General features: G+C 48.2%; 1 protein-coding gene across 5 annotated transcripts in view; it reads left to right on the top strand.

Annotated features, from left to right (window-relative positions):
• Positions 1-20064, top strand: part of LOC135369522 (RNA-binding protein 25-like) — a 103611-nt gene extending 83547 nt beyond the window's left edge. For 3 of the 5 annotated variants that reach the window (XM_064603102.1, XM_064603103.1, XM_064603101.1), the window contains 6 exons: positions 10027-10122; positions 10215-10343; positions 12448-12767; positions 16977-17123; positions 17540-17628; positions 19773-20064. In XM_064603102.1, coding sequence (XP_064459172.1) covers positions 10027-10122; positions 10215-10343; positions 12448-12767; positions 16977-17123; positions 17540-17628; positions 19773-19776 — 785 coding nt within the window. In that variant the 3' untranslated portion in view covers positions 19777-20064. The remainder of the gene's footprint in view (positions 1-10026; positions 10123-10214; positions 10344-12447; positions 12768-16976; positions 17124-17539; positions 17629-19772) is intronic. The other 2 variants (XM_064603105.1, XM_064603106.1) reach the window with 2 other exon arrangements.
• The last annotated feature ends 3755 nt before the right edge of the window (positions 20065-23819 follow it).

Genomic DNA, 23819 nt, shown 5'->3' with positions numbered 1-23819 from the left:
GTCATGTTTGACAAACTTGACGTTATCTTCTTTTTTTTTTTTACTCTGAAACCGTTACAGCGTCAATTTGTAGCATGGCACATGTTACGGATGCCACGTGATTTTTTCGTGACGATCAGCTAAAGCCAGACGGCGGCAGCACTCCAAAGCAATTACACGTTTTTTCGCATTATTCGCGTCTGAGAAAAACTGTCATAATTATAAGAAAAGTGAATCTGCATGCCTAGGTTGTATAAACCTGTTCTTTGCACAGAGTTCACGATTTACAGAACCCTTGTGAGTTTCCTAGAAGCTTCAGAAAATAAATCGCGCGTAAAATACGGTTTGCGGCATCTAGCGGCACTTGAGAGGGCTGTAAACTCTAGACGGGTAACAGCTGAACTACAGAATTCCTGGACGATGTTATATACGTAATACAGGGTCCACAACATTTTTTTTAATGAATATCTGAGGTGGTCGATCGACGCCCCCGGGACGTCTTGCGTGGAATGGCCCTGGTTGAAGGAGAACTTCGCCTTTCGCTATACTTTACTTATTGCGCCTTGATTGCTTTGTAGCCGCGTACTCTTGTCAAGAACCCGTGTAGGGAGTTGTGGACTCTGTCATATAGGCCATGGAAACTCCACTGTGTTTGCGTCGAAGCCCTTACATGCAACGACCTAAACCGAATGGCCACTTAACTCACCGTTTGGTTCACAATTTCAATAAAGGAATTCGTTAGTCCAGGTGACCGCCTTGCACGATTTACGTTATACTGGTGGTTTGTGGCCCTCATGAAACACATGGCAAAGGACAATGAAGAGAGCGATCGCATCTGTTTGAACTGCACGTTTCAGTGATGAACACGGAGGCGTCGAAAGTCCTTCACGGCAAGGGGGAGGCAGAGGAGCCCTAACCCAACCTAACCTAAACTAAGCACTGCGGCGCATGGTTCAAGATTGAGAAGTACGGCAATACAAAAATGGGAGCCATTGATGCGCTTAGTAGAAATGACTGGTACGAGGAATCTGATGACGGTTGAGGTTGTAACGCACATAAGGAAGACCATCTCACGTTCTTCATTACCTTGAGGCGAAAAAGAAATTGGCATTAGAACAGCACAAACTGAAATACTTATTGGTGGTTTCATTAAATGCGGTAAGACAAAGTTATAGAAGTAAGCGAGCGGTGGCGCATTTCTTGATTTTTGTTCTCGTCAAAAGTGCAGTGATTGCGTCTGCAAAGTGTCATTGCTACTGCACTAAAAATGGCTTTATCGAGTGTTCTGGCCATGGCGCAGGCAAAAACAGCCAAATATGCTACACGACTCATCAAACGTAACATAGCGAACAACTTAGACTCCCGACTCCCCGCCGCAGGCTTTTCTATAGCCACGAATGCCTCTCTGCGTTGATCAAAAACAAGGCAGCATCCCGACAAAATTACGTTTTCTTGTTACGTCTTGTCCGTCTTGTTCCGTCTAAGCAAGGCTACCGAATGGCGTGTCGCCGCTCTTTGCGCATGAGGTCCGCCCATACAGTCTCACGTAGGGTAATTGGGGGAGGGGCGGGGGCAGTGCCTAATCGGGTGAATTTCGACGTCTACTCTTTGAAGCGGTGTTCATTTTCATGTCTGAAAGCGAATCTCTCTCGGATAGGACTTCCGGATGAAAGATGGGGTAGCTGGACCCGCGAGCGGGTTGGCCCGGGCTGAACAGCCGTCTCTGGTGCGTGCCGTCCCTGTTGCAAGGGCGTCATGACACTTAGGTAAATGATTTCGCCTGGTTACATGATGCCGGGTGCGGGTTCACCGAGTAATGAGATATCTATTTTTCCTGTTAACTTACTTGTATTGTGCGAACTGCATTTATTTAGGGTGAGATGCCAACGAAACAGCGTTCGCTAAATGAGGACAGGGGCGACTTCATGCTTGGTATAGGAATGCAAAACTCTTCCATCAGCAGTAGCTTTGAACTGGCTATTGGTATCGGAGACAGCCCGAGTTTCGCACTTACGGCTTTTCGGTTATGTTATGTTAAATTGACACAGATGTGACATGTAGAAGTTTCTGTATCGCGTCTTGAAGACTGGTATCGGAATAATCCTTCGGATGAAATTTTGTGGCCCTTCAACGGACATATTGGACGGATGCATGCCCGCACTTTTAGGCAACTCTAGAAAACACGAATTTTTAGAGGCTGTCGAGACCCGAGGTGTAAGACCGGAGAGGGGCAGCCATTTCGAATGCATGCACCAGTGCCACGCGGAGGTCGCAACACACACAGTAGGAGGCCAGCAATATCGTCCGCAGCAAGAGAATTACGTATAAGCTAGATGTTATTTATTGAACCACCCTTGTGTATTTTGGATAAGGAAGGCAACCGTGGAAGAACTGTCGCGTGATAGGAGCTGTGTGGCCGCCATGTGGTCTGAATTGTGTGAAGGCTTTCAATGGCTGGCTCTTGCTGCGTGGTTTCCAAAGCACGGTATGGTTCCTGTAAAAAAGAAAAAGAAAGAAAAGGAAAAAATAGTCTTTTTCTTTTGTGGCATTATCGTCATGGGCATGTTGAGTGTGCCCCCCTCGTGTGTCCACGTCGTCGTTGTTTTTAGAGTGATGTGGGAGCATTCTAGTTTGCTTGCTCGTAAGGCTTAGACTGGCCGTATCAAAAGTTTCGTCTTACATAGACGTGACCGTAAGGAGTCGTCTTCCTTGATGGGTCATAGCTCACGGTAATTCATCGCTGCTAGTTTCTGCAACAACTATTACTGGTGTCGAAACCCGAGAAAGACCGCACATCAACGAGAAGTCTACAGAGATGGAACGAGTGAAGCAGAAACGCACGTCCTGGAGGTGAAATGTCATGTGTGTCAAATGTGTTGTCGGCGAAGTATCAGCAGCCATCATAAGCGAGAGGCCGGATCGCATGTTGCTCGAGAGTTCGATAGAAATGTTGCGGGTCAGCCACGAGGAACTCTGTCTGCTGAACAAGGAGTTGGAAGATTATGTGGAAGGCTACGATCTGCAGCACGAGTTGGACAGCCCACTGGAATACGAGGACAAGATCATCACAGCAGTGGCAAATCTGCGGACACTGATCTCGACCATCGGGAGTACCTCAGCTACAGTTACGCCAATGACTACCCAACAAGTTTCGTCGTCCCCACATGCGGCTAACGTAGCAAGATAGAATGACATCTGACTTCCTAAGCTACAGGCTATGAGATTTCGTGGAGATCTTGCGTCTTGGGGGAACAATTTAAGGGCGCTATCCTCGACAACATCTCCCTCTCCACTACCTACGTTCATTATTTGGTCATCCAGCGGATGCTGCAATTTCTGCTCTTCACGGAGGGGAGTACTACTACTTAGACACCATCGAGGTACTTACCGAGCGCTTCGGGGACAAGAAGATGATAGAACAGGAGCATTTGTCGAAACAGCGAACGCTACCGCACGTGAAGTCACCACGGGCTGAGAAAGCTATACGATCATGTACAGTCCACGTTCGAGGACTGAAAGCACTGGACGTGTCGAGCGAGACATATGCGTCGATGATGTCTGAAAGCCTGCTGTCTAGCTTGCACGCAGATGCCGTCGATTACCAACGTCAGAGACCTCGGTTGAATGGCGCAACAAGTGTCACCTGGTATTTCTGATGCTGGAGGGGAGAAGACCGACGAGATCTTCATCCGCATAGAGATCGAGACGATGGAAGAAGTCACTCTTCACGAGAAAAGCAGACACAACCGTGACGGGCAAAACCGAGACGCCCACCGAGCTGCTCGTCCACCACCGTCCCATGTGCTCTACAACGACAGCAGGAAGGGCACAAACGGACGTAGCTTCTGCTATTGGGGACGACATAGCACATCCCACTGTAGCGGCTCAATATCGCTAGGCGAACACAAAAGGAGGCTCGCAAGGACTGACGATGCACCAAGAAAGGGCATCTGTCGTGGGACTGTCGCTCCAGAATAACGTGCGCCGTCTGCGAGGGGTAACATGCAACTGCATTATGTGATCCTGACTGGCGAAGTTCGTCCAGCGATAAAGAGAAAAGAGAGGCCACCACTGCGACTAACGTATTATTGTTCAGCACCGTTACGTCGAACAGTAACCAGAAGGTGATGCTTCAGACTTCTCGAGCATTCGCCATCAACGATGAACAGAACGTTTATTTTCGCGGCATCATAGATGGCTGGAGCCAAAGGATCTCTCAAAGCTGCTCAAACTTGACGTGATGGGCACTATCAAGATAAGTACGTTTAAACACGTTTGCCAGCACTTCATATGGAAAAGTGAAGAAATGTAACGCCTTCAGGGTACGTGTGAGAAGCCAGCATAGTACCACCGAATCAACTCTGGAAGCTGTTGCGATACCCTTCATCTGCAACGACTGGACGGCAACAGTTGTCAACGCCGACCTCGTGAAACGCCTTCACCTGGGCGGAGCGTACCTGACGGATTATTCGATGGACCCAAAAGGCCCCTCGATCAACGGCATAAGTCTGCTCATTGGCTCAGACCAAATGTGGAGCATGTTTACTGGTCAAATGAGAAGATGCAAGATAAGCGACCGCCTCGTAGCCATGGAATGGATTTTCGGATGGACACTGCAAGGTCCCACTTGAACGAAGATCACCTTCCGTAAAGACTCTACGCTCATCGTCTCAGTATTGAGAGTGGGTTCAACGGAGACTGAGACATGCCATGCCTGACAGTTTTGGGACCTCGAAGCAATCGGGATCGCCGACGTTTGCAAACCTACTAAACAGTGTGACGATGAGGTCTTTCAGACAGAAGCATGGCCGCTATATCGTTCTTTACCATGGAAGGAAGCCCTGAGCGTCTCCATGATAACCGTGTCGTTGCAACTAAAAGACTGATGAACTTCACAAGAGGGCTGCTAAGAGACGACGTAGTCGACGGTTACGACTCTGCGATCCGAACGTACATCACGTACAGGCACGCCGAGAAGGTTCATCATGAGCTTATTGTTCTACATGCCGCACCGTGGTGTTGTACGGGAAAGTTCCACGACAACGAGGCTACGAATCGTATTCGATGCGTCGTTGCATGCTTAAGGGCAGACCTCACTCAACGAACCCCCCAGATGAACTGTGATCTGCTATCTGTCCTCTTGCGCCTCCGTACTTTCGCATCGCTCTCAGCGCGGACATACGAAGGACATTTCTGCAGATTGAAGTCAGTGAAGAAGATCGGGACGCCCTACGATTCCTGTGGTTTGAGCAGAAACCGAAAGCTGCCAAACCGCTCCCTCAGACTGAGGAATGGAGGATGACACGCGTTCCCTTCGGGACAACGGCCAGTCCGTCTCTGCTAGGTGCGACCATCGGACATCACCTCAGCACCGCCAGTCAGGAGGATCAGGACATCGCACAGAAGTGAAAACATCATTCTACCTGGATGATCTATTGACCGGGGCTGACAACCACTCGAAGCCGTAAATGTTTACGGAACGGATACTGGGCTTCCCAAAGAAGCAGGAATGGAACAACATAAATGGGCCTCCAACTCACCTGTACTGGAGGACCTGTCTCAAGGGGACAACGACAATACGATTATAGAACAAAGTCTGCTTAACGACCCTGATACAACAAAGGTCATCGGCCTCACGTGGAACCAGAATGACGACAGCCTAAGGGTCTCAGGTTGCAACGTGCTGAAAGTCTTCGCAACTTCGACGAACACTAAGCGCGCTGTCTTACAAGCGTGCTCGCGGCTGTTCGATCCGTTAGGGCTTGTAGTCCCGTATACGATCCGTTCCAAGATCATTTTCCAGAAGATATGGATAGATGAACTGTACTGGGACTCACCGCTTCCGGAGTCTACATCGCAGGAGCGGAGCAAGGGGTGCAACGAACTGCTACGACCCGGTCACGTGTCTGAGGATCGCTATATAATACTTAGAGTAGCTTGTATGTGTCTACAGGCGGAGGACCACGACGGCAACGTCAGCGTGTCGTTGCTGCTCTCTAAAGCACGAGTAGAGCCACTGAAGAAACTTTCCGTCCTAGGCTAGAGCTAATGGCTGCCGTGATAGGAGCGCGGCTTGCGAAATTTACAGTAGACTCTTTATAGAAGTTTAATCTTGATGCGATGTTCTGGAGCGATTCGACAATAGCGTTAACCTCGTTAAAGAGTCACCCAACCAAATGGAAACCGTTCATCTGCAACAGTGGTAAAAAAACACTGGCAATTACGAACCCTGGAAAATGGTTCCATTGACCAGGCACGGTGAACCGTACAGATTTGTTAACTGGGGTGTAACGATAGAAAATCTGTCACGGAACGATCTCTGGTGGAGAGGACCGGAAGGGCTTCCGTCCTGAAGCCTCGCAAGAAGGCACAACAACGTCGGAAATGGACTGCGAAGCGGCTGAGGAGAAGCAATCCCGTACATCAGACATTGCCGTGCACCTTGTTCCAGAGAAAGCTGCGCCATTTTTAGACCCTGAGTGTTTCCGGTCGCCGCCTGGGTTCGCAGATTCGCTTGGAACTGTCGCCGATGGGAGAAAGCGAGGCACATTGGACACGGGACAGGTTCAAGAATCTGAGGGCTAATGTCCTGCCGGCGCAGATTGATTTTGATTTGGGGAATTGATAGGAATTGAACTGATAAAGCCATCATCACTTCGTTTAAGGCTGGATGCGAGGGGGCTTCTCAGACTGGAAGGGAAGTTAGACTTCTCGGCTGAGGCCGAAGAGACAAAGTATACCATTATACTACTAAAGGATCATCACCTAACGATATTTGTAGTGTGGGCTGCTCACTGAAGGATTCTTCACGGAATTCTCCAGGACAAGTTGGGATCCGAGAGACATTTTGGATTCCGCAGGTCTGACAGCTCATTAAGAAGCTGCTCAGACAGTGCACAATGTGCAAGAAAACAAGACTAAAGGCGACCCAAGTGCACAGTCCACCTCTTATCGAAGACCTGATGCAGCGGGAGGTCCCGTTTGATGTTGTCGGAGTCGATTTTACGGGACCCCTTTGATCAAGACAGACTATGGTGTGAAGAAAGCGTGCATATTTACTTTTGCCGTCACCCGTGCTCTACATTTTGAACTTGTGCAAGATGTAACGACGTATTTCCTAATGGCATTTCAGAGATTCACGTCTCGAAGAGGAATTCCTCGAGGCATTTACTCCGATAATGCGAGGAAGTTCCGGCGTGCTTCCAAGGAAATCAAGACAATCCAGAAGGCTGTTCGGCACAGAAAATTACGTGAAAATTCATCGTCGAATTAACCCCATGGTGGGGGTAGATCTTGGGAAAGTTCGGTGAAAACCGTTAAAACCTGTTTGAAGAAGATACTGGGGCGTCAATCATTGACCGTCGAAGAAATGTTAACCGTCCTGTCAGATATTGAAGGAGTTGTAAACTCTCGCCGAATAACTTTTGGACAGGCAGGCCCGGATGAGCAACAAGCGGAATTTGAGAGCTTGTGTACCGGTCCACACCGCCAATGTTCTCGGTGTGTCCTGACCTGCACGGATTTAGTTCTCGCGAGCGCACGCTGCACGCGAGCGACCAGCAGAACATGTTTCGTGTTACCCTGAGAAAACCTGCAGAACATGCACGCTCGAGCCAGTGCAACTTTTTCTGCACGAAAACGACCAGCTAAATTCGCTATTAGACTAACCGCATGGTCATTAAAGTTTCTTCCAGCTCGTCGTGGCCTTAAAAGAGTCGTCTTCCTTAATGGGTCGTAGCTCATGGTAATTTATCGCTGCTAGTTTCTGCAACAGATCCCGTTCCAGTCTGTAAATATTGGTGATTGCAGCAGATGGCTTGACGTCAAGCCTAGTCCACTGTGTAGGCAAGTCCATGATGACTATGTTGTCCTCAAGCGGTCATGAGGTCAAAGTTTCACTATACCGTCAGAAGGCATGCAGGACCAAGGCGTTTTCAAAATCTACTGAATTATTTCGAGCGCTTTCAATAGGTGGTGTTCGCCGAACATAGCACCACCGCCACCTAATCGATGTGACGTCGAAAGGGACCCGCCTATGACAGCCATGCGTTCAGTTGCATTCTTACCAGCGGCATGGTCGAGCGGGTTAAGGCATCCCACTGATTGGTGGTACCCAAGGTCGCGATGGAGGGTGGGAGGTGGTGCGTTCGAATCCTACCACCGGCTGTGCTGTCTGAGGTTTTCGGAAGACTTTCCCGGCGACTGTCGGCAAGTTCCCCCTGAAGCCGGCCCAGGACGCCCTGTATCCCACTCCCTCCTGCTGTCACATCTCCATATGTCGTCATCTGTACGACGCACACCGCCATGGTTGCTACGCGGCGCTAATACGGACTAAAAAAGTTAAATTTGGGGAGAAAAAAGACTAATTTTAGTCCTAATTGGATAGATGTATCGTCACAAACGTTAGTTCCTCTTGGGACTAAAGGTACGGATCTGAGCCAAATCGTTCTGGGGTCCGAAAAGAGTCTACAGGACGACTACGCCTGCGCAGCGGTTGATTAGCTATTATGACGGGTGGTGTCGTCGAACATGGGTAAATGTGCTACACTAGCTTTTTTGACCACGTACTATGCACTGCAATTTAGAACGGAGCTAGCTAGCATCTGATTCTGCGTTAAACTCGCCAAACCTGGAACAGAGATCAAGATGAAACTCAAGATCAAGCTCTTTCATCACAAAAGGATGAGCATTCAGACTGGCCATTCAGGATGAAACCTGAACATGTTCGGCCATGTTGTTCGATAGATGTCGTCCAGCTTGTGGGCAGCTTGCCTGCCTGTATGGCATTTTATCATTCATGCGATGAGTCATCTGATGCATCTATTGGCACGCGATGAGGCATCTGAGCCGTTATCTCATAGCTATTAGCATGTACAGTTGAGTACAAAGGGACTAATCGAGCCAGCTGGTGTAAACTTCGGGGTGAAGACAGTGTTGTACGTTTGTTTATTCGTTCCCTTGTCTTCACCCCAAGCTCAGGGTTGTTGCCCATGTCAAGGCTGCTAGCGTTTTCCTTTGAGTAGGTGATCTGGTAACAGATACCAAACAGAGAGACAACTAATACCGGCAACAGATCTAGGACAATTATAATAGCAAAAAACTTAGCAGAATACATTGTTTGCGATTGTTGGTGCATCTTCAGGGAACTGAATGTAGCGCAAGCAAGTACGGAGATACAGGGAGACGTCTGTCTAAGAATGCGCCTGTTCGTGTATGTCTCTCTGTTCGTGTTTGGTCCTGGTGTCCTCTCTCCACCTGTCCACGTCTATACGCCGCTCATAGCCACAGCTGCTTCGCGGTGCTAACGCGCAATAAAAAAAACTGTTCGTGTTTGCACTAGCTGATAGCTTCTTGAGAACAGAAGACTGTGGCCTGATACAGTACGTTACAGTACTCTGGTTTAATACAGAAGTCATCAAAGTGCTAAACGTCCAAAGAAAGTTGTTCCCATCACAACAACCAGGTGGCGCTCGTCGCGTTCGAGCAAACGACATATCATAGAGTTGACTACCGATAGTTATATTCCGAAACGTTCAGTATCTCTGTTGTCGTACCTCAACACATTAACTTCTTCCCCGTGCTGTGGAGTTGCGAGTAACGTACAGAAAAAAAGACTACCCAACCAACACAGCTTAGATACAGAACAGCCTGCTTACTCGTCGACGTGACGTAACAACTAAGAGTAAGCCAATTAGGTTCGTGTTTTCAACGGCCGTAGCCAATCACGGACGTGCTTTCAGCTGCCGTTACCATAAAGACCAACCACCGTCAGCTTCATGGGCAGCCGTCACTGTCGTCTGCGAGTAGTAAATGTCCCCCGTAATAAATGGAAAAACAAAATAAAGCGCAAGCTGGTCCCGTATTTTTTCTCGAGACTGATTTTCTGGAAAACTTGTTGCACTTTTAGTCTACAGGTCTAAATTTGCGAGGTTAGCTGCAGTCATATGCGAGTGGCAAATGGCGTTAGCAGACGAATTCTGACGAAGGCAATAAGCAGACAATCTGTATCTAGGTGGCGTTAATCCAACTAAGCCTTAACCTTCGCAGACGACGCCTTGCTGCCCGTGCCTTATTCCCCGACGATGCCAAGCGATCCACGCACTGGAGCCCGGTCATCAGCGACGTCATCCGGTAGCTCTCGTAGTAAGCAAGTTGTCTTCTGTAAGGCGTAGGATAGCCGTAGACGGTATTGCGATCGCCTAGCCCTGTACAAATGCATGTGCGGTCTGTAATAGGTGAAAATCCACGCAAAAAAATTCGAGTGGTGTGCGACGCTTCCATATCTGGCGAGTCCATCAGCAGCGGAGAGGTGGATCTCGTTGTGTTTGGCACGAGGAGGACAAGAGTTGCTAACAGCACTGACGGTAAGGGTATGCTTGGTTGGCGCTTGTTTCTCTGTTGCTCTAAGCGTCGTTAGAGGAACAGGGAGTGTAACAATGTCTCCTCGCGGAACGGAAGGTGCCGTTACCTTGACAGTTGTAAGCAAACATGCTCGCACTAAGCGTGTGTTGATATCAACCGTCGCCGTTTTGGGGAAGTTGACACTTTTTTTTTTGCCTGTCCTAAGATAGCCCAGAAATCCTGAGGTTCTGCCGAAGTAACCCCAATAAAACCTAGGGATACCCGAAGACGGCCTTGGGTCACCCCACAACGCCCTGGGGTAACCTCCACACATCGTTGGCTAAGACGTCCCTAAGACGTCCTAGGGATTCCGCAAAAAACCGTGTGGTTACCCTAAAATCTTCTGTAGTTTACCCAAGACTTTCTGGAGTTACTCTAGGAACCCTTGTGGTCTTGCCCCTAAAGCACCTGGCATCACCTCAGCGTACTCTGGGAGTAATGACAGAGGTGCGGGGTACCACATAACGAATCTCAGGAACTGCTCGCAGGGCCCCAGCACTACAAATGTACGACAGTGCTTTCTTAGGACTCCATATTTGTTCCTTGGCTTACCCAGAGCCTAAGGTCTTAACGTATTATGGGACGTTTGGGGTGACCGAAGGTCCTGCTGTACCTCTAGGCCCAGGGGTCCCCCACCCGAGTAACTAGTGTTACCCCAAACGTCCCACAATACCTTAAGACCTCAGGACCTGGGGTGACCCGAGGAACAAATTTTCAATAGGATGTGTACTCTTTGCTTTCATTCCATTAAATTTGCACCATTCTACGCTGCATTAGAAGGAAGCTGTAAGGCATTTTTTTCTGTATTGTGGAGCCCTACGTTGGGAGAGTCCACAACAGCCAATATTCAGTGCGAGAGAACAGTTGTTTTGCAGTTTGTACAGGCGGAAGTTCGGAACACATCAGAGTGACAGAAAGACGCTTCCTCTGAAGTGCAACTGAAATTTCTGCTGCAGACGTTCCAGAGCCATCGCGGTAACTCTTCTGGTATCCTGTTATGCTTGTCGATCATGAAATTTTTCTGGTGCATAAGCTTTGTAGAGTTATAGTTACCGTTCTCGTCCTGTGTTACATGGCAGTTTCAAACCCTGGAACATGCAGCCCACGATGGAGACAACTTCATTCTGTGTTTGGGAAGCCCATTACGCATCACTGTACCGTCTGTCTGTCTATGACCGTCTCCCTAACTATTGTATTCTCGCTCTGCTTTGCCCTCTCTTTCCGCCGTATTCTCGCTCCCCACCTCGGTGATCCCTAGAAGCCTAGCAGCAACGTTTTCCTTTTTCGTTCCCTTCTATATAGCAAGAGCGTGCTGGATCTCACTTCCCAGCATCCCTTGAGTGTGCTTCCCAGGTGAGCTTCAAAGCATAGAAATCAGGGATCGGGGCCAGAATAAAAGCTCGGAGAGGGAGTAGTCGGGGGGGGGGGGGAGGGCAAAATATTTGTACAAAGGCGACGCCTGCTTCAAACGCAAGTCTGGAAACCGCCGTGATCGATATACGGCCACGACCTTTCAACGCGAGAACGCCTCTGCGACTAGGCTTCCGTGGGATCAAGTCGCGGCTTCTCCGTCTGTGCTCCGTGTGCAAAGCGCGTTTGCCCTACGTGCGGTCATCGTGCATGCTTGGGTTACTACCTCTTCCGTAAACAACGGTTACTGCAGGGTTTAAGTCTCCTGCCGCGACGTGAGAAGACGGCGGGGTGGGCTTGTAGGAGATATCGTCCGTAATACGTTAGGGCTGCCTTATCTATCATGGGAGCTAAGGTTATTGAGATGCCGCTCTCTGTAAATCTCTATCTAGTTATCATGAGAGTTCTGTGCTTCAAAGACAGTGAGTGATTGTGGCGGCGCCATTGTCTTTGAGTTCATGACAGCTCGGATTGTACAACGGAGAAAGCTGCGTGACCGAAGCAATAAGCGAGGCCCCTTGAAGCGCCCCTGGCTCTAGATACCCCTGAGGTTGGAGCGAGAATACGGTCGCAAAGTTTTGCTTCCTATAGCATTTCTTTAGCACTGTCAACATCAAGAATACAACGTCGCCATGTGAGACAACGTTTTCATTCCAGCCGCAAAGCAACCGGGCGCTGAGGAACCCGACGTGTGCCAGGAGAAAGATGAAATGCAACGCCTTCTGAACGAGACCTTGAATGCAGTAAGCTCTGACGATGAAGACGACGTCGTCGACGAACACAGGAACAATGGTCAAGTGAATGGCGTAGAAGTAGATGCGGAGAGCAGTAAGCGTCAGAGGAACGGTACAGCGAGTTGTGATCTGCCTGCTGCTGGAATGACCTCCCAAGAGAAGAGGAAATATATTGAGTCCCTGATACCGGCACGAAGAGACGACCTCTTCCGGTACAAGGTCGAGCGTAACTTGATGGACAAGGTGAGCTTTTTCGCGTTGCAATAGACCTGTACCCGAGAAACGTCATCATGACGTTGGTAGACATACTGAAACCGAAACAAATCGGAAGGGGAGGGCTGGGTTCCACGAACGCGCGCTTGTTCGCTGCCTCCTATTCAAAGAAAAGTAGGACCGAAGGTCGCGTCCCTTTGAGAGACCATCGTAATCCCGTCAAGACCGTGGCTTTCGGACACGACCTTGTTCGCCTCTAGCTTCAAGCGTTGCTCAAGTCTACCAAATTGGTGGCGCTGTCGAACACTATGACGTCATTGATTTTATCGTGTGGGGAACGTTTATTTGGATAGCGATTCGTGCTGAAGACTGCGAGGTTGTGGGTTTGAATCTTGCCACCCGGCTGTGCCGCTTGAGGATTTTCCGTGGGTTTTCCTGCAGGGTTTCTTGACTAACGTAGCACAGGATGCATGCTAACTCTCCCCCCCCCCCCCCCCCCACACACACACTCCCGTCTCCCACTCCCACTCAGCTCCTTCGCGCCGCGAACACGGAATCAAAGGAAACAAGTTAGTAGACATACATTTTCGCAGAAATCTGTCAATAGGCGAACACACGTACCTCTTGAGATGTGTGGCTTTTTATAGGGCTCTGGTCGGTGTTTATAGTTCGAACGAGGGACGTGAAATGCTTTGCGCCATTCCAGTACATGTTAATTATTATGATAATGTTTATAATAATTATTATAGTACTGCGCTTTATTGAACGAAATTTTAATTTTCTGTATTTGGCATCTAGACAAAATGTGCACTCTAATACCTCAATTCGACAGCTTCTGACTACACTGTGTACACAATTATTAGGCGAGTGAATATTTCGACCGTATCATCATATGCATATGTTTCAACTTCAAGCTGTATAAACTTGAGTGTAGCTATATCAGGTGATGTTTGTTTGTGTAATGTGGCATATGTGAGGGAGGGCGTGGCCTATGAAGATGATTTGAAACTTGCTTCGGTGCTCGTGTCTGTGTCCTTTTATGTCTTTTATCGTATTGTCTTGTTCGTAGCCAGCACTGGGATTTTTTAACGCTTTTAAATGATGTACCTACGGGCCTATGAAGATGAACACGCTATGCCAAGGTAAGGTGTGCGTAATATTAGGCAGCTTGTTTTTCTTGGCCGAAATGGACAAGAAAGAGGAATTAAACTTACCATGGAAAGTAAAAAATTGTAAAAAGTCTTAGTAAAAGTCAGAGGGATGCAGCACTCTTGAAATTTCTAAGATAGTGGGACGTGACCACATAACCATCAAACGTTTTGTTGCAAATAGTGAACATGGTCGCAAGAAACGTGTTTGAAAAAGAAACAAAAAAACACGCAAATTAACTGCCAAAGATTTGACAATAATCAAACGTGAGTTTGCCCTGAAAACATTGTCTTCCGGTGCTGTCATATTGCAGAACTGCAACCTACCTGGAGTGGCCAGAAGTACAGCTCCCGTCAACCATAATAACACTAGAAAAAAGGAAGAAAAAAAAATTCGGTCTCATTTCCGGTCGCGATAACAGCCACTCTGGAGTCACTGGGGGAATGTTAAGTGAACAAAATCCGTGCGTTAAACTAACAGAATAATTTTGTTTGATTAAGATTTCCTCATGGCCCTAAGGGTTACTGTAATCGCGCACGGGAACGAGACCATGGTTTTTTCCTGGGTTATTATTAAGGTTGACGCGAGCTGTACAAGGTCTTCAGTGCTCAGAGACATGGCCAAGGTAAGGAGGTCTGAACCACTGAACAAGACACAGAAGTGGAAATGTCAAGACTGGACCAAGAAATATGTGAAAGGCAGATTTTTTTTTTCAAAGCTGTTATGGACTGATGAGGTGAGACCCCTGGCTTCCTGCCAATGGACCGCTGACATTCTCCCCCAGCTATGCTAAGCAGAGTTGATCCAGCGCTCGCTTTCCGCATGCCTCCATGTGTCGACATACCTCTCGTCAAGATGCCGCATTAATTCATTGAACGCGCCTCGATGTGGCTTTTACAGCGCAGTGGCGTTACCACTTGAGACCAGTTGACTCTCCCCAATGCTGTCACTGCGGCGCTGTAGAAGATCTATAGAGCACATTCTTCTCCATTGCCCACACCTTTCCGAACCGTACTCTCCGGATCCCTTAACGGCGCTCGCCCCTCCCCTCTCTCTCAAAATATTGCTCTGTCCTTGGTCCCATCCAGCCCACTAACGCTCCGCTCTCAAAGCACTCCTGGACCTTTCTGGATGCCATAGGAGTTATTGGATCCTTATTGTGAAGGGGCTCGTTTCATTCCCCGCATCACTGCCAGCAGTGGGGTAGAGTATTGCCCCTGGCCCCATTCATCATCTCCCAATAAAGTTGTTGTTGTTGTTGAGGTGAGAGTGGCTCTTGACGGCCCAAATAAGTAGGCTCGCGCCTGGATCAGTAACGGGCACAGAGCTCCGCTACGGTTCAGACGCCAGGCAAGGTGGAAGTGGAATACCGGCATGGGCTGGTTGGATCAAAGAGGAGCCAATTGGACAAGCTTGAAGACGGAAGCAAAATGAACTCTCGAACCCACTACCAGTTTTTAGAAGACACGTTCTCCAAGCAGTGACACAGGAAAGCGTCTGCATCTTTCCAGAGGACCGTGATTTTTATCAAGAAGACCACTTTCATTTTTATGGAAAATGCTCCATCGCATGCATTGAAGGTACTCCACCTTATGACTAGCCAGTAAAGACCCCGTGCCTGAACCCCATTGGGAACTTGTGGGTCCTTGTTAAATGGGTGATTTACGGTGAAGGTAAACAGTACACCTCTCTGAACAGTGCCAGGGAGTGCGCCGTTGCTTCTGAAATAAATACATACAAGTGATCGTCAGCAGATCAAGAAGCTCAGATAGACCATGAATGGAAGGGTTTTGGCTGTTGTTGAAGATAAGGGTAGCTAAGTTACGAACGTTGATTTGTAAATTTTGTGTTGTGTTTTTTTTTTTTTCACTTTAACGCAAGGAAATAAACAAGCGAGATATGAAAATTTATCGTTCGCTCCAATAATAATTCTGCACAGAGCAGCAAATAATCGTGTACACATAGATATTCTGCTAGGGAGGTCAATACCTCGCTTTTAATGTTTTAAATATTGAGATTTAAGGACTATTAACGTTTTCGATTGAGAGAGAGCGCTGTAGTTGCTCCTAATAATTGTGCAGCATTCAGACAGGTTCCTGAAATTTCAGAGTGTTTAAAAACTAAAAATTAGTGACATGTCAGCCAGCAGCATCCACGAGTCCCGTCATTTTCAGAGCACTCTTCAGTCTTGAAGTGACACTGCGAACTGAATCTCCTATATCTTCAGTCGCCTGGTTCGACGTTCCAATGCGTGCATGCGCATGCGTTGACCTCTTCCTCCTCCTCCTCCTACCTGGCCTATGATGCGCGGTGGCGACGCACAAGTTGGTTACCACGGCAACCCGCACGCGCACGCATTTGCACGCATTGGAACGCAGTGAACCGGGCTTTTTTGGAGTTCATGCCGCCGTAATCCACGTACCTCAGACTGTATTTTCTAAAAAAAAAAAGCTCTCTATATGAAGCGGCAGTATCACAGATATGATTTCTAGATTTGAACGGAATGACGTCGTATGGTGCGCCAGCTGAAATGCGTCTGGCAACATTGCTCCCCGACGGTCCGTTTCCGTCTCGACAACTTCCGGCGGCCTCCCAACTTTGTATGAAGTGCGGAAAAACCAGTGGCATGGCCGACCGGGTATAAGCATCCGGTCGTTGGTGGTAGGTAGCCAAGGTCTTGCAGGGCACTGGCAGCCGGTACCCTCAGGTAAGTACTGTCGGAGGTTTTTGCCCGGGTTTTCCCAACAAACTTTCCAGACATATTTCGGTACAGTTCCCCCTCGGCTGATAGCCACAGTTGCTACGCGGCGCTAACCGGGCCTAAAAAAATGCGGAGAAGCTAGCACTGTTGCTAGGAAAGGGCCGGCGACTCTCGATGACGTCACCAACTCTTGGAGAATTCGAAACAATGAACCGTTTTGGAAGCACGTAATGTACACTGACGGCATTTACGTTTTGCGTTTGAGTCTTTCAGTGAGGTTGATTTTAATACGAAATAAGATAAATATATATATATTTATAGTGGTGCTTTGGCGGCACTCGGAAGCTAGCTTATTTACATGCACAACGGCGTAATTTGTCTTCCCGCAGAGTATGGTGCAGGGTCACATTCTTCCTTGGATATGCAAGAAAATGGCCAAGCTGACCGGCAAGAGGCAACCAGTCTTGGAGAAGTGTCTTCGTGACATGCTGAGGAAAGGCAGCTCACCCGCGGAAATGCTCGTGCACGTCTTCCCGGTAAGGTTACCCCGCTTAAATGGACCACGAAGAGATCCTCAAAACGTCTCTAACCAAATATAATGCATTCCTGGCCGGTATTACGTGGTTCATACGGAGTATGAACCACGTTGCTTGGTTCACGGTGCACGTTGCTGGCACGTGCTTGGTTCATACGGAGTATGAACCAAGCATTGATTAGAATAACGGAGACCAACTAAAAACCGCGAAAAAAAAAGGCGACTGTTGCGACCCGAGCGTTGCCGGCACAGCGGAGAATCGCGATGTGACGTCACAAGCAGGTGACCCTACCGCTGGAGAGAGAGAAAGTGATGCATGTGGACGTCAGGCCGCTTGTAAGGGGGTCGGACGGTCTCTTCATGGTCCCTCTAACTACGTTCCTGCTGCGAGTGCAGAGAACCATGCTCTCTTTGCAGGTCCTGCACGAGAACTCGGAGCCGTTCGTTGTGCGACTTTGGAGGCTGGTTATCTATAAAACGGAGTGCAAAAAGCTGGGTCTCTTACGGTAAGTTCGCGGGAGCATCGCAATTTTTTAATGCCATTTAGCGGTTTAAAGGATCATGGAAGGACCTCGCATTCTTTTTTTTTGTACTGCGTGATACGAGCGTATTGCGTTCAGGGACCGATATGCGCAATAGTTCGCATCTCTTGAGAAAATTTACATTCTGTTCGCATTCCATGCCATGCCATTCGCGTTCCATTCGCATTTCAGTTCATTTAATTCCATTTCATTCCATTCGCATTTCATTCCATTCCATTCCATTCACATTTACATTCCCGCATTTCCTGTTTACAAGAGCGCGCGCTGCGGAAGCTACCTTTCCCGACATCTGCAGCGTTCGAATAAGTCTAAAAACAAAAAGATGCTGACGCCAGGACTCGAACCTCGACCGTCCCGATTTCCGGTCAGTGATGGTACCATCACACCACGTCAGCATGGCCCTCTTCTCAATTGGAATGACTCGGGTACAAGGGTACGGAAAAGCAACCACGCTGTTTCCATTCTCTCTTACGTTATGATGTGGCACACTGGCAGCTTTTCTGAAAGCGGCTTTTCTGACCCGTGAGTTTGCGCGTTGCACTCTTACTTGTACCCTTACTTTGTTTTCGAACCATTCCATGCTCCTTTCAACATATTTCAATTGCAGTTTAACGCGGACAATGAAGGAGAACGTTCTCTGAGTATCACAAAGCTGCTTGGCCCACGGTCAACTCCAGCTCACCAACGCAGTGCTTACCTTTTTGAAGTACATGGGACTTCGGTCGTCATTTAATTCAGTTTGCATCTAGCAATTGGACGTGGGGCCTGTGGCGATGAAGTGCAGTGCCGTGCTGGTTTGCAGTGACGTGAAGTTGTGTTGTTTCACTTAGGTACACCATGGCTCTTGCAGTCTTACTGTGCGGTATTCGCATTAGAAGGCGGCATCCATTTCGTGAAACGCGGGAAACTTTGTTATATTGCTTCGTAGACCGCACCACCACAACGACAACGCGACACAGCATCTGTAGGAAACGTCATGACAACGAAAGTTTGGGGATTATTATTATTTATTTATTTTTATTTTTTTTGCGTGCTGTACTGTACCTTGCTTACCTTCCACCTACAACTACTACATCAAGCAAGTCGTGTACGCAAGTACTCCTTCCGTGGGCATGATTATGACATAAAAGTGTCTGGGATAAATTGACCCTTAAAATTTTGCTGGTCCACGACAAACCCTCAGTAGCGACACACGAAGATACAGCATCATGCGGGAATGCCTCCTTGGAAGTAGCCAGGCACTCCGCAGACCTTTCCTTAGTGATTTTGCCTGTTCCATCACTTGAAGAAGCGCCTACGAGGACACTGATTTCAAGATGATGGTGACTACGATGATCTGAATGGAGCTGTTGGACATGATTTTCAGCGGTGTGAGGGAGCCACCTTCTCTTCAGGAATCGGGGAAGTTGCCGAAAGATCTGTTATGCCGATGGGGACAGGTCGTAAAGGAAGTAAGGTCGAGGAGCTGAACGGCACCGTTTTAGAGGATAATGAGGAGGAGTCTCATTTCGCACTCAAAATTCGTCTGCCATGGACACGGCGTGGCGCTACTTGCGGAGGACTCTCTACGTCACAGGGTGACATCAGCGTCGCTGGTTCACTTACGGGTTCCCTGAAAGAGGTGCAGATCAAAGACTTCCCTCGCGTACTAAAGGTTTGGTACAATCGTTACTTCGCGAGAGTGCATGTTACTTCTTGCACATTACGTGACGGACAGACTAAAATGGAAAATTTATCAACGGGCCTTCCCTGAATGGGCTCCCCAGCGCGAATGAAATGTGCCAGTCCACCTTTCAAGGGCGCTTGAAAACTTTGAGGCTATTGATTACTTGAGGAAGCACTAGACAGTTGTTTGGGCCTTACTGGGCATCCGTCGGCGGTGCGCAGTTTGAGAGGAGAGGGTATCGTCACAAGGTCACGTGGAACGTGATGTCCTCCCGTCACGGCGAGAGCCTCACCAACTGAAAGCTGGACGTTGAGGCTGTTAAAGACGAGCGGCCACAGGCGCGTCCGGGTTTCGCAGTGTATTCACAGGGACCAAATTGTGTACATGCCTTTAGTGCATTATGCTATTTATGCATTTCTTAATCGGTCTTCTTTCTTTTCAGGTAGGGCCATCTTGGTAGGACAGGCTTTCTTCCGGCGCCTCTCGGGTTTAAAGCGGCAGCGTTACTCTAGTTACTGGGAAGTCTCAGTTTCGTTACAGTCTCAGTTACGTTATTTTATGTACACTTGACTCTTTAAGTTAAAGGCGTCGACGTCGTGCCGCAATGGCCGCCGTAAATATTGTGATATGGTTGTATCGATGTAATGCTTCCTTTTGTTTTTGACGTCTGGGCGTAGGACGTGGTACGCAGTAATTCAGACACAAATAAAATATGTTCATTGTTACTTAACCTATATCTGATACGTGGATATTTCTATTGGCGAATTCCACCGGTTGATTCGGAGCGCATGCGCGTCTGCCACTGGTCGATCCGGATTGGATTCGCATATTTCGCTGGATGTTTCAGGTCGGCACGCTCCAGCATAGGGCGCTCGTTCCTCTTCAGCATAGGGCGCTCGTTCCTCTTCAGCATAGCAATCTCGGATACGGCATGAACTCCGGCAGAGCACTGCCGTCATCTCCGGATCTCGCGAGGTCGAGCAAGAGCGAGCTTTTGGCCGACTCGCTGTGTTCGCTGGATGTGGCCGACGGGATGCGCTGTAGGCTCTCAGCTGGTGCACAATGGTTTCTGTCTGGGGGATTCAGATTTGGTCCCTCCTGTTCCGATTTTGTTGTTCTGTAGCGGGCTCGAGTGCTCGTTCCTGGTCGACACGTGGAATTCGCCATTACTTGATACGTACAATGGGATGCCCCCTGCTGGTCATTTCTTGGTAGCTATCGGTATAATCTATATTTGGTTTTCTCATTTGCAGCGCTAACCATCATTCCTGCAACAACCTGCATTCTAGACACGAAGCTTTTCCGCATGCCGCATAACACTGTCTGCGTCGACTACGTCACCGAGGCGAGAGGCGGGACGCACGCGTTTTGATGGCAATTAACATGGTGGCAGTAAACCCACGTTTCAACGAAGTCATCGGGACCTAAACAAAAATTCGATATAAGCGATAAACACCTCGACAAAACCACCTAACCTGGGTTTGCCATATGTGCTTTCACCGGCTCGCCCTTCGCAGTAAGAAGAGTCGGCTGGCAGGACACTTCGGATAATTCGGTTCTAAACGCGTGCATTTGGGCCAGGACAGTGTGAGACCTCGAACGAGGCGATAACGCGAAATATACTTCACCGAGTAGCACCTTTCTAGCCCGCCCTAGTTCCGGATGAAATCGAATCGTTCGCTCGTTGGACTTGTTGAAAATAGGAGGCCTGCGCATTGTTGTGACAGCTTCTATTGATATCCGTTTGCTTAACCAATCACGTTTGTTTGTTTCTTTTTAAAATTGTCGCCTCAGGAGCCCACCGAAAGCCTGATTTTCGGGAGGGTGTTTTCTTGTTTACATTGCTCTGAACTCTGGTTACTGGAACTCTCGTTACAAGTCTCAAATAACAAGGCTTTGATTTTTATTGTTCCTTAGTTTGACGGAATGAGTTCAGATTTGAGGGTTTATGTATTTCCTGTACTTGATGAACTACGTGTTAAATAAATTACATTTAGGAGCGAGTATACGGGTATGTTTCCTCCTGAAAGTGAACTATTAATAATTTGTTTCGAGATTCGCAGAACCTTCCTTGGATCCGGATCCGGATCCGGATTCGGATTCGGTATCGGAAAATTCTGGCTTCACCCCATCTCTATTTTCCACTCCAACTTGCCTTCTCCTTTGGGCCGAACGGGAGCCGAAACATGCGAGAACCCTTCACGCTTGAATTCTTGCAGTTCTCTACACAGCTCCTCATACTATACACAGGGCTGCAGGCCGTAAGCTACACGATTCTATTCGATTAGGTTGAGCACCAGAAAGACAACGTTAACCAGCTCGCAGCTTGTGTCAGTATGGCGCCTGCGAGTGGGCCCGGAAGCCGATTCCGGGTAGATTCAGCTTGGATTCGGGCAGTTTAGGCGACAGTGATTCTGATGTCGGAAACGGGTTGAACCCACGAAGCGGCAAAAGGTGATCGAATGGCAAAATTCTCGCCGTAAACGGATCCGTAGGGCTTCCAAGGTCACAGTGAGGGGCATATGCATGGCTCCCAGTGGTCTTTGAAACCCCTTAATACCCCGTAATTTGAAAATGCCATTTTCAAGCTCTGGAATGCATTTTCCAACGGTCCTTAAAAATTGTGCTCGAGATGGGACGAGTCCAGAATTTTGTGAGTTGCTTCGCGGCGCGAACACGAAAAAAATAATAAAAAATGCGATTTTTTAAAAAAGTTTGAAAAGCCAGGGAAAACACTTATACTGAAAAGTGTTTTGTAGCAGAATTTGATAAGTAATAGTTCACTTTCAGGAGAAAATATGCCCATAGACTTCTCAAACGTAATTTATTTAACAGCTTGTTCATCGACTACAGGGAACTCTCGAGTTTGAATTATTTCCACAAAACTACGAAACAAGCAAAACTATGTTACTTTTAAACTTGTAATGTAAGAGTTGCTCCCTGAACTCTCTCAGTTCAAAGTAACGTAAACAAACGATCAAGAAAACACGGCCAGTCAGTCAGGCTTTCGGCGGACTCCGGAAGTCGAATTTTAAAAAGAAACAAACAAACGTGGTGGGTGGATTCGAAAGATTCGATTCGCCGTTTTGGGCACTCTGATTCGGATTCACTAATCTCGTATCCCTGCCTAGGGTTCGAAGATTCGCGCATTCGGTTAGGCCCACCCCTATATGAAAACCCTTGATTTTTTATCTTTTTCTTGTTATCATGGCTACTGTAGTGCAACTAAGTCCACTTACCCTGGGGTCAGGACTGTAATTTAACTACAGTACGAAACCACAGGGGATAGCACTCTTTGCAGTAGGAATCTGCAGAGACAAAGGAACGGAACCCTCTCTTGTATTCTAAGCAGTTTCCCGTGCTGTGCTATGATCTTCGATATTCAGGAGTCGCCAGTCGCTTTTGTGAATGGATCTCTATTGTGTAGTCGCCATGTTTTCTCTCGTGTGATATCTGTAGGTTGTCCCACTGACCCTGTTGATTGTAAATGTCTTTTTTTTTTTTTTGAAACGTTGAAGCCCTGGCTATAAACTGTGCATCCTACATAAAATGACGCTGAGCCTTAAATTCCCTTGAAAGACGCTTGAAAGATAGGGCATAGATGCAAGCGACGTTACGCAAGGCAAACGGTGCAAAGATGAACAAAGGGAAGGACACAAAGACCGTACTTCAGAAATGACGTATTATTTATTACGAACATGTTAAATAGCAACTGCCCCACAATATGCGCGCGTTTACGATGAATGACCCACTAGACACGTAAGTGCAATACGCAGCTGGACTAACTGTTGTCTGTCAGAGCATGTCAGGAGGAACACGTCAGCACTGGTCAGCGCAATGCAGTGCCAGAAGGCTTTTTATCCTGTACGCTATAGTCATGTTCAACTTAAGAAGGAAAAGAAACAATCCGTCATCTATGTGATGCGGCAGGCTGCGAGTCAACCTACGTGACAGCGGGTGAGTTCACAGTGCCTACACTGGACGCGGACGCCAGAGCCCTCACGGTTGTTCGGATAGAAGCTAGCATGAGATAGAGTCAAACAAGGTTGTAAGCAAAACCTTTACTCTGAGCATACGACGAGACTTTGGGCCTGTCGCTTGTACTGGGAGCACCTCGCACGCAGACCCCAGCAGAAGTAACTTTCGGCGCAGACAACGCAACGCCAGCATCCAAGCATTACTCCGAGCCAGAGGCAGGAATCTTGTGGGTAGACCGGCAGCCAGAACCATGACCCCGGGAATAGATAAGAGTCAGAACCAAGAGCCGGGCGGTAGAACTCGAAGCCGATGCAGACGGTCAGCCTGAAGTCTTTTTCCTCGCAGAACCCAATCGCCCGTGCTCTTCTGTCCGCACCCCTTACGTCACACACTCTGCACGTTTTCCCCCCGAGCTCCTCCTTCGCACAGGTGTGACCACGACCATGACAATCTACTAGGGGCGTTCAAGTCAAACCGGGACTTTGTCTCCTGAGCGTACAAATGGCTGGCG

Source organism: Ornithodoros turicata, chromosome 9 (assembly GCF_037126465.1).
Source record: "Ornithodoros turicata isolate Travis chromosome 9, ASM3712646v1, whole genome shotgun sequence".
Lineage (NCBI taxonomy): Eukaryota > Metazoa > Arthropoda > Arachnida > Ixodida > Argasidae > Ornithodoros > Ornithodoros turicata.
This window is presented reverse-complemented; position numbering and strand designations above follow the sequence as displayed.